The sequence below is a fragment of the Mustela nigripes genome, chromosome 6 (genome assembly GCF_022355385.1).
Source record: "Mustela nigripes isolate SB6536 chromosome 6, MUSNIG.SB6536, whole genome shotgun sequence".
NCBI classification, from domain to species: domain Eukaryota; kingdom Metazoa; phylum Chordata; class Mammalia; order Carnivora; family Mustelidae; genus Mustela; species Mustela nigripes.
The window spans coordinates 6,998,186-7,010,806 of record NC_081562.1 but is presented as its reverse complement, the minus strand read 5'-3'; the positions used below and the strand labels follow the sequence as shown (position 1 = coordinate 7,010,806).

The 12,621-nt window shown below is 52.8% G+C and overlaps 1 protein-coding gene across 2 annotated transcripts in view; it reads right to left on the bottom strand.

Moving 5' to 3' along the window:
• Positions 1 to 5,391, bottom strand: part of POLR3H (RNA polymerase III subunit H) — a 12,453-nt gene extending 7,062 nt beyond the window's left edge. The window contains exons 1-3 of one of the 2 annotated variants that reach the window (XM_059401913.1): positions 5,340 to 5,391; positions 4,921 to 5,202; positions 1,934 to 2,030 (exon numbers count right to left, since the gene is read on the bottom strand). In XM_059401913.1, the coding sequence (XP_059257896.1) occupies positions 1,934 to 2,030; positions 4,921 to 5,031 (208 nt within the window). In that variant the 5' untranslated portion in view covers positions 5,032 to 5,202; positions 5,340 to 5,391. Of the gene's footprint in view, positions 1 to 1,933; positions 2,031 to 4,920 lie in introns of both variants that reach the window. The other variant, XM_059401914.1, reaches the window with a different exon arrangement.
• Positions 5,392 to 12,621: the final 7,230 nt, after the last annotated feature.

Genomic DNA, 12,621 nt, shown 5'->3' with positions numbered 1-12,621 from the left:
CCCCCCCCCCCCCCCCCCCCCCCACCTCTGCTTCTGATCTGGCTGGGTGCAGGGAGGAGAGAGAACGCCCCACTCCCTCCCTGAGACCCTAGCCAAGGGGACCGTCCCTCTACACGGTCCAGGACTGGTACCCAACCGGCCCTGCCCTTCCCAGGGTGCACCCTCCTTTGCTACTGGATGGCAGTTCCTCCCATCCGAAGGCGGAGTCTATCTGCCCCTCCCTTGTCCCAGCCTCAACCACGTGACCTGCTCTGGCCAATGGACTATAAGCAGAGGCTTGAGAAGTTGCTTGTAGGCTGGCCCAACGGCACCGGTATGGGAAGATGGGACCACTTGCTGCCGAGGCCTCCCCAGGAAGCCTCTCCCCACCAGCTAGTCTGCCAACCACGGGACACTGAGGCCACCTGCCCCCATCCAGCCCGGGACAGGACAGGCTAGCCCAGAAGAACCCATTTAGAGGATCGACAGAATCAGGACAAACAGTTCAGATCAAGGAGCCCCCGAGCCCTCACTGTGTGCCAAGGACGCAAGGACTGATCCTAGGACCTTTGCACATACTAATTTAGTATTCTTACAACAGTCTTGTAATATAAACTCTATTGTTAACTACATTTTATAGGCAAGGAAACAGCAGCACAGAAAGATTACATATTCTGCAAAGGACACAGAGCAGTAAGTGGCCAAGTTGGGATATGAATTCAGAGGCTACACTTAACCATTATGTCCTAGTGCCCCACAAAGTCCCCCACCCTCAGCGAGCCTCCTCCCCAAGCAACAGATGCACTCACCTCTGCTCTCCATTTTTAATTCTTTTTTTAATATTTTAAGTAATCACTACACCAAACAGGGGTCTTGAACTCACAGCTCCCAGATCCAGAGTCACCTGCTCTACCAACTGAGCCGGCCAGGTGCCCCTGCTCTTCACTTTTAACGCAGCAATTACCACTCCAAGTGCCCCCACCTGTCCAGCCACCCCCCAACCAGACCGGGCAGCCTGACGTCCAGGCAGAGCAGAGCTTAGTAAGAAATGAGACCAAAGGGAGCACAGACACGGAGCCACAATCGCAGAGCGACAGAGGCCGCCAGATGTCGAGCATCTGGCTCGGTCGTGTAGCGACAGACTCTTAGCTCAGGTCTGGATCTCAGGGTCGTGAGGTCGAGTGGGACATCGGGCTCCACATTCGGTAAGGAGTCAGCCTTTCCCTCTCCCACCACGGGCACGTGCACACTCTCTGGCGCTCGCTCTCTCTCAAATAAATGAATGAATAAAATCCTTAAAAAAATAAAAATTAAAACAATCTCCTCGGGCACCTGGGTGGCTCAGAGGGTTAAGCCTCTGCCTTCAGCTCAGGTCATGGTCCCAGGGTCCTGGGATCGAGTCCCGCATCGGGCTCTCTGTTCAGCGGGGAGTCTGCTTCTTTCTCTCCCTCTGCCTGTCATTTCCTCTGTTTGTGCTCTCTCTCTGGCTAATTAATTAATTAATTAATTAAAAAAACAAACAAAAAAAAAAACCAATCTCCTCATCCACCGTTTCTTACAGATGAGGAAACCAAGGCCCAGATGGGAAAATTCTGCCCACTATCACCTGGTCAGTTCCTGGCAGTCACAACTAGGCCTCAGGTCTCCCAATCCCTAGGCCAGGATTCCCACAACCAAAAACCAAACCCCAAGAAACCCAATGCCAAAGAGGAAAGGACAGGCCGCCCGGGTGGCTCAGTGGGTTGAGCCTCTGCCTTCAGCTCAGCTCATGATCCCAGGGTCCTGGCATCAAGTCTGGCTTTGGGCTCCCTGCTCAGCCAGGAGTCTGCTTCTCCCTCTGCCTCTGCTGTTCCCCCACCCCGCTTTTGCTTATGGGCTCTCTCGCTCTCTCTCTCTCTCAAATGAATAAATAAAAAATCTTAAAAAAAAAAAAAAAAGAGGAATAGGCACCCACCTTTGGTGTGCGACGCGCCATCCCCTGGGAACACGTAGGCGTCCTCCAGCTTGGTAATGTCGAACAGACAGATGCAGAGCCCCACGTTGTACACGACCTGTGTGCACCCGTGGACACACACACTGTGACACTGAGGTCCAGCTCCCCAGCATGCTCTCCTGAGACCCTCACCACCCAGGGCCAATATGATTACCCCCGTTTTATAGCCAGAAATGAGCTGGGGCACCGTCGGAGGTAACTCTGGGTCGGGGCCTCCCAAGGGTGTGGAGCTCTGGAAAGAGCGGGGCGTTTGTCACAAGGCAGATCCTGGTTACACTGCCAGTTCCAACACGCACTGCGTGACCACCAAGGTCACTTCTCTGAGCCTCAGTTTCCCCCATCTGCAAAAATGGACCTCCCACGCTGCAAGTTTGTTAAATAAGGAGAGAGCATGGATGTGACGCCCCTGCTAGTGTCTGGCTCACATGTTAGAAGTAAGCACTGTCGGGCGCCTGGGTGGCTCAGTGGGTTAAGCCGCTGCCTTCGGCTCAGGTCATGATCTCAGGGTCCTGGGATGGAGTCCCGCATCGGACTCTCTGCTCAGCAGGGAGCCTGCTTCCTCCTCTCTCTCTCTCTGCCTGCCTCTCTGCCTACTTGTGATCTCTCTCTGTCAAATAAATAAATAAAATCTAAAAAAAAAAAAGAAGTAAGCACTGTCAACCATGGGTCACTGTTATTATTAGTCAGGATCACTGATAACTAGGGAACCCTGGTTTAAACCTCCACGTCCTAAAGTCCCCAGATCCACGCTGGAACTCACAGCTCCGTGTCAGAGTCCTGGCTAATCCCCACTCTGCACACAAAGTAGGAGACACAGCCGTGGCCACAGGGACTGCAGCTGGCAGAGTGACACATGGCCAAGGGCCGGAGACTAGGCAGACAGCATCCCATGCCCCCATCCCCACCCCCACAGTGCTCCAAACCACTGACTCGCTTGGTATCATCTTATCTGCCACCAGTGTCATCACCTCCCAATTACAGACTGTTCAACGATTAGCAAGAAGCTCAGAGAACTCAGGGTCTGGGCCAGACCTCACCACGATGAGGTCTGGCTGGCTTCGGCAGCACAAGACCTGTGCCGTTGGCTGGACCACGGACCTCTTCTGTGCAGCCTCCTCTCAAATGACTCAAATACAGAAAACTCATCTCAGGGCGCCTGGGTGGCTCAGTGGGTTAAGCCTCTGTCTTCGCCTCAGGTCGTGGTCTCGAGGTCCTGGGATCAAGCCCTGCATCGAGCTCTCTGCTCAAAGGGGAGCCTGCTTCCCCCCCCTCTCTCTGCCTGCTTGTGATCTCTCTGTGTGTCAAATAAATAAAAAAACCTTTTTTAAAAAAAGGGGGTGCCTGGGTGGCTCAGTGGGTTAAAGCCTCTGCCTTCAGCTCAGGTCATGATCCTGGCATCCTGGGATCGAGCCCCACCTTGGGCTCTCTGCTCGGCGGGGAGCCTGCTTCCTCCTCTCTCTCTGCCTACTTGTGATCACTATCTCTCTCTTAAATAAATAAATAAAATCTTAAAAAAAAAAATAAATAAGACTCATCTCAACAGGTCACTGAAGGCCCCAAAGGGACTTCATTTCATTCTTGGACTTTTCACAGCTTCTCTCACCACGATGCTTGCACTTCATCCCACCACAGACCCCCTGGCCTTCTAACTCACAAAGCAGCCAGAAGCCATCCACTAAGGACTTCATGAGTTCTCTCCACCAACAGCTCCCCAGATCCATACACTTCCCTTCTATGACCTCACTCTAAGGAAAGGACCATCTAAAGCCAACCAACCTTCCTTTTGGCTGGCTCCTTCTAAGCCTATCACCTCCTGCTGGTCTACGGATGAAGACCAGTACCACCATGATATCCTGCAGGCCCATGCAGCTTGGTTCCTGCCACCTTTCCAGTCTGCCCTGCCCTCTCTTTCTGCGCCCAGGCCACACCAGCCTCCTCCATGTTATGATGGGTCAAGTATTCCCTCCTGCCACAGGACCTTTGCACATGCTGTTTCCTTTGCCTGCCCAACTCTTCTCTCTGCACAGCCCTATCCCACCCTCAAAAATGAATCCCCTCTTCAGCATCATCTCTCAGCTCAAGCACAAATGCCACACCCCTAACAAGGCTGCTCTCTCCCTCACTGTAGGCAGAGATCTCCTTGTCGGAGACTTGTGAAGACCTGTCCTTCACAGCACCGACCTCAACCTGTCATCACATACTCAACTGTGGGTCCCTCTCATTCATATCTGCTCTCCTCACCATACTACAGGGCAGAACCTTGTCTGATTCATTCAGTCAGTGAACAATTATGGAACATATGCTGTGTGCCAGGCTCTGGCCAAATATGAAGGCACCATGTGGGGAAGACAAAGGTCCCTGCCATCATGGCGCTGGAAAGAAAAACCATAACCATCTAAGAAGGAAAGAGTGATACGACACAGAGTAACTGAGGGAGGATTACTTCAGAAAAGGCAGTGAGAAGGCCCCAGACCAGCGGTCACTAAGGCATGCTGGGCCTGGCACATAAAAGGTGCACAAACACTTTTCTGCAGGAATGAATAAACAAACCTCCTGACCGTTAACTCTAAACCACTCTGTCCATCTTCACAAAAACAGTGCACGATTAGGCAGCCATTATTATTTCCATTTTACAAAGGGAAACTGAGGCCCAGCGGGGGTAAGCGACCTGCCCAAGACTGCAGAGTAATCTGGCAGTGTGGAACCTAGCATTTCCCAGTCAGAATGGCCTTTTTCAACCCCCGTTTCTTTTTCGATTCCCTCTAACATCCCATATGCAGGGGGATTACCCCCACCCCACCTACAGGTGAAGAAACCCAGTTCTGCGACGTTAAGCTACTTGCCCAAGGCCAAGGTTTGGCACGACCAAGGCCAGGCTGCAGCGGGCAGGTGGGCAGTGCCGGGCCCTCCGGTGCCAGGGCCTGTCAGCGACCCCGTCGGCCCAGTACCTTGTTGGCCAACTTTTTGTTCAGCTCCTCCGCAATGGAGTCGTTGAGCTTCCTTTCAAACTGCCACGGGGGGATCCGCACAGTGTCCACCATCTCCACCAGGACGAACATGCCGGCCCGCGCTGGGGCCCTGGGCGCCGGAGGGTCAGTCGCGCACCGTCTGGGGCCGAACCCCCTCCGCCCCGTCCCAAACGCCGAGACAGCCCCGACCACCACCACCAAGGCCGGCAATACGGCTGCGCGGTAGGGCACCCGGGGCCCCGTGCGAGGCGTGCTCAGCTTCTGCAAAGTGAGGAAACTGAGGCTCAGCGGGAGAAGCCCTTACTCGGGTGGGAGGGGTGCGAGCACCCGCCGCACGACCCCGCGCTGCCCAGCCACGAGCCACGCGCCGCGGCCACGCACCACCTTCCCACACGCACCCGACTCAGGGCGAGATTCCGAATCCCGTCGCTTCCGGAGAACAGACCAATAAGAAGCCTTTACCCGCCCCCCGACGCGGCGCGGGGCGGGGCGGGGCCTCCCCCTCTGCCGGGGCGGAGCTGACCGTCCTCGGGCCGCGCTTTCTGGTTGCTAGGCGACCGCTGTGGGTTCCAGACTTCACCTGCTGGGCGGGTGCTTTACTCTCTTATTCCTGGTCTCAGGTGGTGCTCTGTGCCACGGCCAGAGGGATCCTTCCAAAAGCCGGCACAGGATGCTTAGACCCCTCAGTACCCCGGGGGCGGGAGAATTAACTGGAAAGGGGCAGGCGGAACCTTTCTGGGGGTGACAGAAATGTTTCGTTATCTTCTTCTTAGGGGTGGGTTTCACAGGTGCATGCGATTGTCCTGGTGCCTGGCTGGCTCAGTTGGCAGGGATGCAACCCTTGATAGCAGGGTCTGAGTTCAAGCCCCAAGCTGGGTATAGAGATTACTTAAAAATAAAATATTTTTAAAAACCTCATCAAACTCAGCAGTTAGGATCTTTGCATTTAATTGCAGGCAGATTACATCTCAATTGAAAAGTGGCAATAAATTGGGACTAAAAAACAACCTCGGTAGTTTCCCATTAAACTAATAATAAAATAATAAACTAAATATATAAAAATAATAATAACTAATAATAAAGTCCGAAACTAGGCAGGCTCAGTTGTGGAGCTGGTGACTCTTGATCTCCAGATTGTGAGTTCAAGCCTACACCTTGAGTATAGAGATTACTTAAAATAAAACCTTTTTAAAAACCTCATCAAACTCGGGTGCCTGGGTGGCTCAGTGGGTTAAGCCGCTGCCTTCGGCTCAGGTCATGATCTCAGGGTCCTGGGATGGAGTCCTGCATCGGGCTCTCTGCTCAGCAGGGAGCCTGCTTCCTCCTCTCTCTCTCTCTCTCTGCCTGCTTTTCTGCCTACTTGTGATGTCTCTCTGTCAAATAAATAAAATAAAAAATCTTTAAAAAAAAAAAAAAACCTCATCAAACTCAACAGGATCTTTGCATTTAAATGTAGGTAGATTACATCTCAACTGAAAAGTGGTAATAAATTGGGACCAAAAAACAACCTCAGTAGTTCCCCATTAAACTAATAATAAAGTCCGAAACTTGGCTGGCTCATTTGCAGAGCTGGTGACTCTTGATCTCCAGATTGTGAGTTCAAGCCTACACCTTGGGTGTAGAGATTACTTAAAATAAATAAATAAACTGGGGCGCCTGGGTGGCTCAGTCAGTTAAGCATCTGACTTCGGCTCAGGTCATGATCTCAGGGTCCTGGGATCCAGTGTGTGGGTTGCTTTTCGGGGAGTCTTCTTGTCCCTCTCCTTCTTCCCCTCCCCAAGGCCCTGCTGGTGTGCTCGCTCTCTCTCAAATAATAAATATCTTAAAAGTAAATAATTAAGTCCAAAACCTTTATGATCGCTCACAAGACCCTGTAGGATCTCACCTCTACCCACACCTCCAGCCCCATTTTGTTCTCTCCCCCGCCGCCCCTGCCAACCCCACTCATCTTCCTATGACGGGTAACATGGGCTTGGGCTAAGATAATTCAGCAGCTTGTCTGACATTGCGGGCTGTGGTGCAAGCAGGCCCATCTAAACCTCTGCATTGCCTCTAAAAGTTGGCGGGCTGTAGCAATCTACTGCTGTGTGTTTAAACCAAATAAAAATTTGAAAACGTAAAAAAAGTCTTGGGGTAGAGGAGAGAGGCGCTCGGAAATGCACGCTGCTTCACTTTGCAGATTTTACACGTGTAGCACTATCTGCGTGAGGCCGGCTGCAGTGAGACTTAATTTGGCCTTCTCTGCATCCATATTTTTATTTTTAGGTCTGTCCGCCTCTCCTAGGGTGTGAGCGACTTGAAGACAGGGGGAAATGCTACTTCAGCTCTTTAGTCCCATGATCCCCTAATATGGTTTCTAGAAGGCATTCAGGAGACGCCTTGAGGAGATGATATTAAGTCTTTCCCTCAATCTCTCAAACCTCCTTCTTCATTGCATTTCCGCGGCTACTGTCCTGGTTCAGGCCTTTCTGTAGCTCTGCTGAAGCTTAGCCACACCCCTGGCTCCTGGGGCTCCTGGCCTCAGTCTCACCCAGTCATGAAAACCCTCTCTTCCTGGTCTGGACCAAATGCAGCTTTTCTCTCCAGTCTGACCTCCCTTCTGTCCTCCAAGCACGGGGTGAGGCAAGTTCTTTTAGTCCCACCTCAAACACTTCTTGACCTGGAAAAGTCCTACTCAGCCTTCAGAACCCAAACACAGTGCCCACCTCATTCATTCATTTCATTTCATTCATTCACTCAACATACTGTGTGCCCAGCTTCGGAGAACCCCGGGTCCTGCTTCAGCCCAGAGGGGTTGCAGGGAAGGAGAGAGGGATGGAATTTGAAGGTCTCAGAATGAAAACTATTTCAGCTGATTTATAGAGAGATAAGAACCAGAGAGATCAGAGACCTCAGCAGGGTCCGGATCCCAGGGGACTTATCGTTATAATATTCATTAAATTTAATCCTCACAACAGCCATATAGTAGGGTCTATAATTATCATTATCTGATTTATCTCATTCTCATTTATCTCATCTCATTTTGCCTCATCTAAGGCAGAAAGAGGTTAAGTAGGTCGTTCAAGGTCACACAGCTAATGAGTGGCAGAGCTGGGATTCAGGCTCCAGAGCCCACGATCCTAACCACTGGGCGGTGCCAGGACTTTATTAGCCCAAGGACGGCAAAGGGAAGCCTTAGATGGTAACAACAGGGGAATGACACAGACGCATCAGCAGGGTGGACCGCGGGTGGGACCAGGGAGGAAGTTACTGGAAGGCTCCTGTGAGAGAAGGCCCGAGTAAGGCTGGTAGCCATGGAGCGTGAAGCTGGGCAGAGTCCAGAGGTTTCCAGGAGGTGGTCTCCACCATAGGGTGGGTGACCTAGGGACGGAAGGGGGAGGAGCCAAGGTAGGAGGGCTTCGGGCCTGGCGGGCTGGCGGGGCCTTTCACGGAGATGGGAAACTGGAGGGGGGCCAGGCTGAGGGGACGGGCCGGCCTTGCGGCGTTAGTGTTCTGGGTTCCCAGGCTTCTTTTATGGCATTCAGCTCACAGGACGGCAACAGGGATTTGTTGGCACGTTTGGTTTCCTCATTAGGAAAAACAGGGACCGGGCTTCTTTATTCATTCTCTGCCTTGTTCCGTGGAAGCTGAGGCGGCTCGCAGACGCACACAAAGGCAGTTTGTGAGCTCAGCGGCGGTGGACCCCGGCGCCGTGTCCCTCTGCGTCCTCTGGGCCTAGTCCTGTGTGCGGCCTGTAAATATGGGAACGACAAAAGGCTAGCCAAATCATTGCTAAGTGGAGGGAGAGACAGGGCTGGAAGCTAATCCAGGAGGAGGAGGAGAGAGCAGGGAGTGGTGAAGGGCATGGAGTTCCCACGCCACCGCACGGGGGCTGAGCGAAAGCCCGAGAACCTCTCAGGCGCCTCAGCGGTCTCTCTCTAAAACAGAGATAATAATAGAACCGATCTCAGACGATTGTCCGTCATGGAGGACAGGATAGAAATGACATATGGTGCCTCACAGAACGGAATAATACGAAGCCGTAAAAAAAAGGACGAGAAGGTTCTTTGTGTGTTGCTGTGGAATGAGATGCGGGATACACTAAAAGACGCAAGGCATAGTGCAGTGTGTATGGGGTGTTCCTGTTTATGGGAAAATAATACTCTGTGGGCAAGCAGCTGATTCTGTGGGGGGGGGGCACGCAAGGAACAGAACGGCTGAGGGTGTGGGGGAGGGGAAAGACGGGGAGTGAGATTACCAAGCGGCCTTGCCCTCTGGAATCTTCGATAATTAGGATCATGGGAATATATTACCTATTCAGAATTCAAATTTATTTATTTATTTTTAAAGATTTTATTTATTTATTTGACAGAAATCACAAGTAGACGGAGAGGCAGGCAGAGAGAGAGGAGGAAGCAGGCTCCCCGCTGAGCAGAGAGCCCGAAGCGGAACTCGATCCCAGGACCCTGGCATCATGACCGAGCGGAAGGCAGCGGCTCAACCCACTGAGCCACCCAGGCGCCCCCAGAATTTAAATTTAAATTGAAAAAGCCATTAAGATTTTTCACATCTTAAAAACACCCCCCTCTCTGCCCTCCAGCTAGTGGCCCATTTTCTGCTCCCTTTAGTGGCAAAACCACTTGAAGGTGCCCTCCCAGTTGGCAGTCCCCTAATCCTCTCTTCAACCTGTCGAGTCCGGTTCTGGCCCCGCCACGCAGCGCACAGCGTTTTCTCTGGGCCACCGACGGACGGTCTCCGCGTGGCCCAGTCCGGGGCTACTTGTCAGCGCCTTCCTCCTTCCTCCTTCACACACTCCTTGGCTCCCAAGGGCCCGGCACTCACGGTCAGGCCCACTTTGCAGCCTCATGTGGCCTCGGGGCCGTGATGAGCCCTTCCCCCGACCCAGGCTCCCCCCGTGGCTCCCTTGTGGCTCCCTCGTGGCCCTCTCCCCACACTCCACATTCCCCCCCTGCCCGCTGCACATCCCTGTTCAGGCATCTCAAGTTTAGTCTGGGCCTGAGTGGCTGCCCTAGTCTTCGGATCTTAGAAACGGACTCCTCCATTCTAGGGTCGCTCAGGCCCGAACCTGGGGATGAGGCTTCCTTGGCTCTCACCACCTCCTCTAAGCACCTGTGAACAAATCTTGGGTGTTTCTACCTCTGATGCATCCTGAGTCCAGCAGTCCGGCTCACCCCCACTGCAACCCTTGGGGCCCAGGCCCCTCTCCCTGCCCCCCCCCCCCCATGCCCCTCACCTGGGCCTTTGCTTTAGCCTCCACGCTGGTTTCCTTGTCTTGGCCTCATTCCCTCACTGGCTCTGCTAAGAAGCAGGAGAGACACTATTAAAACACTGGTCAGAAATTCTCGGTCTACCTCTCCAGACCCTACAATGATCCATCTCATAAAAGCCAGGCCTGGGGCACCTGAGTGGCTCAGTCGGTTAAGCTTCTGCCTTCAGCTCAGGTCATGATCCCAGGGTCCTGGGATTGAGCCCCACATGGGGCTATCTGCTTGGCTGGGAACCTTCTTTTCCCTCTCCCTCTGTCTGCTGCAATCCCTACTTGTGCTCGAGCGCTCTCTCTCTCTCTGTCAAACAAATAAATAAAAAGCCTTTTAAAAAGTTTTTTTCCTGGGGCGCCTGGGTGGCTCAGTGGGTTAAGCTCATGATCTCAGGGTCCTGGGATCGAGCCCCGCATCAGGCTCTCTGCTCAGCAGGGAGCCTGCTTCCCCCTCTGTCTCTGCCTGCCTCTCTGCCTACTTGTGATCTCTCTCTGTCAAATAAATAAATAAAATCTTAAAAAAAAAAAAAAAGTTTTTTTTCCTATAAATAAATAAATAAAAGTCAGGCTTTAGGGTGTCCTTCACAGCCCATGGCGTCCTCTGCCCCTCGCCTCTGTGACTGCATGTCCCATCACTGTGCCCAGTGGCTGTTTCTGACACCCCAGGCCCACTCCCCACTCGGGCCTCTGCCTCTCCCCAGAATGGTCTCCCCTCCTTGTGTCCTCCAGACCCTTGCTTTTTTCTGTGAGGCTTTTCCTGACCCCCCCCCCTCGAGTCCCCCCCATTTTAAATCTCAAGCCCCCCAGCCAGCAGCCCCCGCTCCACGCCACTTACCAGTTTCCCGCAGCACGTGACCTGCCTCACCAGGTTCTTCTCTCGCCCCCTCCCCTTCTTGACTGCGAGCTCCATGAAGACAGACATTCCGTCTGTTTTGTTCACTGTGGACCCCCGCCAACCTAGAAAGGTGCACAGTCACTCCAGGACAAACATTTGTTGGATGATTGAATGAAAGAAGGGAGGAAAGAAAAGATTAGCCCTGAGACACCCACCCCCATGGTCTGGAAGCTTGCTGATGGTGGAGGGATTTGGCTCAGAGCTTTCCAGCAACCACAGCCAAGAGGAAAACATTTTCAGTTACAATCTGGAAACTCACCAGATGTCGGTAAGTCCAGATTGTCTCAATTCTGAGCCCCAGAGACCTCCTTCCGGGTTCTTAGGAATAGAAGCTCTGATGAGCAGAACCAGGAACAATTCTCGTTTGGACACTCTTTAAAATGTCCTTCCATGGTGGGGGGCACCCTGTTGGCTCAGTAGGAAAAGCATGCAATGCTTGATCTCAGGGTTGCAAGTTCGAGCCCCACGTTGGGTGGTGTAGGGATTACTTAAACTCTTTTTTTTTTTTTTTAAGACTTTATTTATTTAACAGAGAGAGGGAGAGAGCACAAGTAGGCAGAGAGGCAGACAGAGGGAGAGGGAGAAGAAGACTCCCCACTGAGCAGGGAGCCGGATGCAGTCGATCCCAGGACTCCAGGATCACGACCTGAGCCGAAGGCAGCCGCTCAACCAGTTGAGCCACCCAGGCGCCCCCAAAATAAACTATTTAAAAAAAAAAAGTCTTGGGACGCCTGGGTGGCTCAGTTGGTTAAGCGACTGCCTTCAGCTCAGGTCATGATCCTGGAGTCCCAGGATCGAGTCCCGCATCAGGCTCCCAGCTCCATGGGGAGTCTGCGTCTCCCTCTGACCTTCTCCTCACTCATGTTGTCTCTCACTGTCTCTCTCTCAAACAAATAAATAAAATCTTTAAAAAAAAAAGTCTTTCCATGGAGGCCAAAAGCACAGCTGAAGTACTACTGGGAATAGTGATTCTAGAAGGGACCTGGAAATTGAGGCTCCTGATATGTTGCTCTCTGTTCTGGCTTGAGCCAAAAGCAAAATGCAAAAAATCAAGAGGTATTTATTGGGGGACCCCGATGGGAAGCAGGAAACAGATGTGGGAGCTCATTCCAGGCATTGCTATGGAGAAAGGTCACATGCATACTGTGACAGTGAGTGACTAGAATTCTAGCCAGGACAGTCAGGGACAGCCTCACTCAGAATGTACAGGGGGAGGAGAGGCTGAATGTTGAGAAGACACGGGGTGTTTGGGAATGGGTGTGCGAGGGAGGCCTGGCCCACACCTCCTCCCAGCCCTGGGTTTGTTGGGGGTGGGGGTCGGCCTGGCCCTGGGGTCTCAGGGCAGGGTGCAGATGGGGCCAGCCGTGGGCAGGGACCCCTTTCCCCATGATGGAGAGCGCTTCCCAATGACTCAAGAGAACTTAAGCGTCAGGAAACTCTCACCCGCAGACCACAGGGTCATCTCCAGCCCTGGGGCCAGGGCCAGGAGACCCCTCCATCTTCCTCAGTCTCCTGCCTGTGTCGGTCA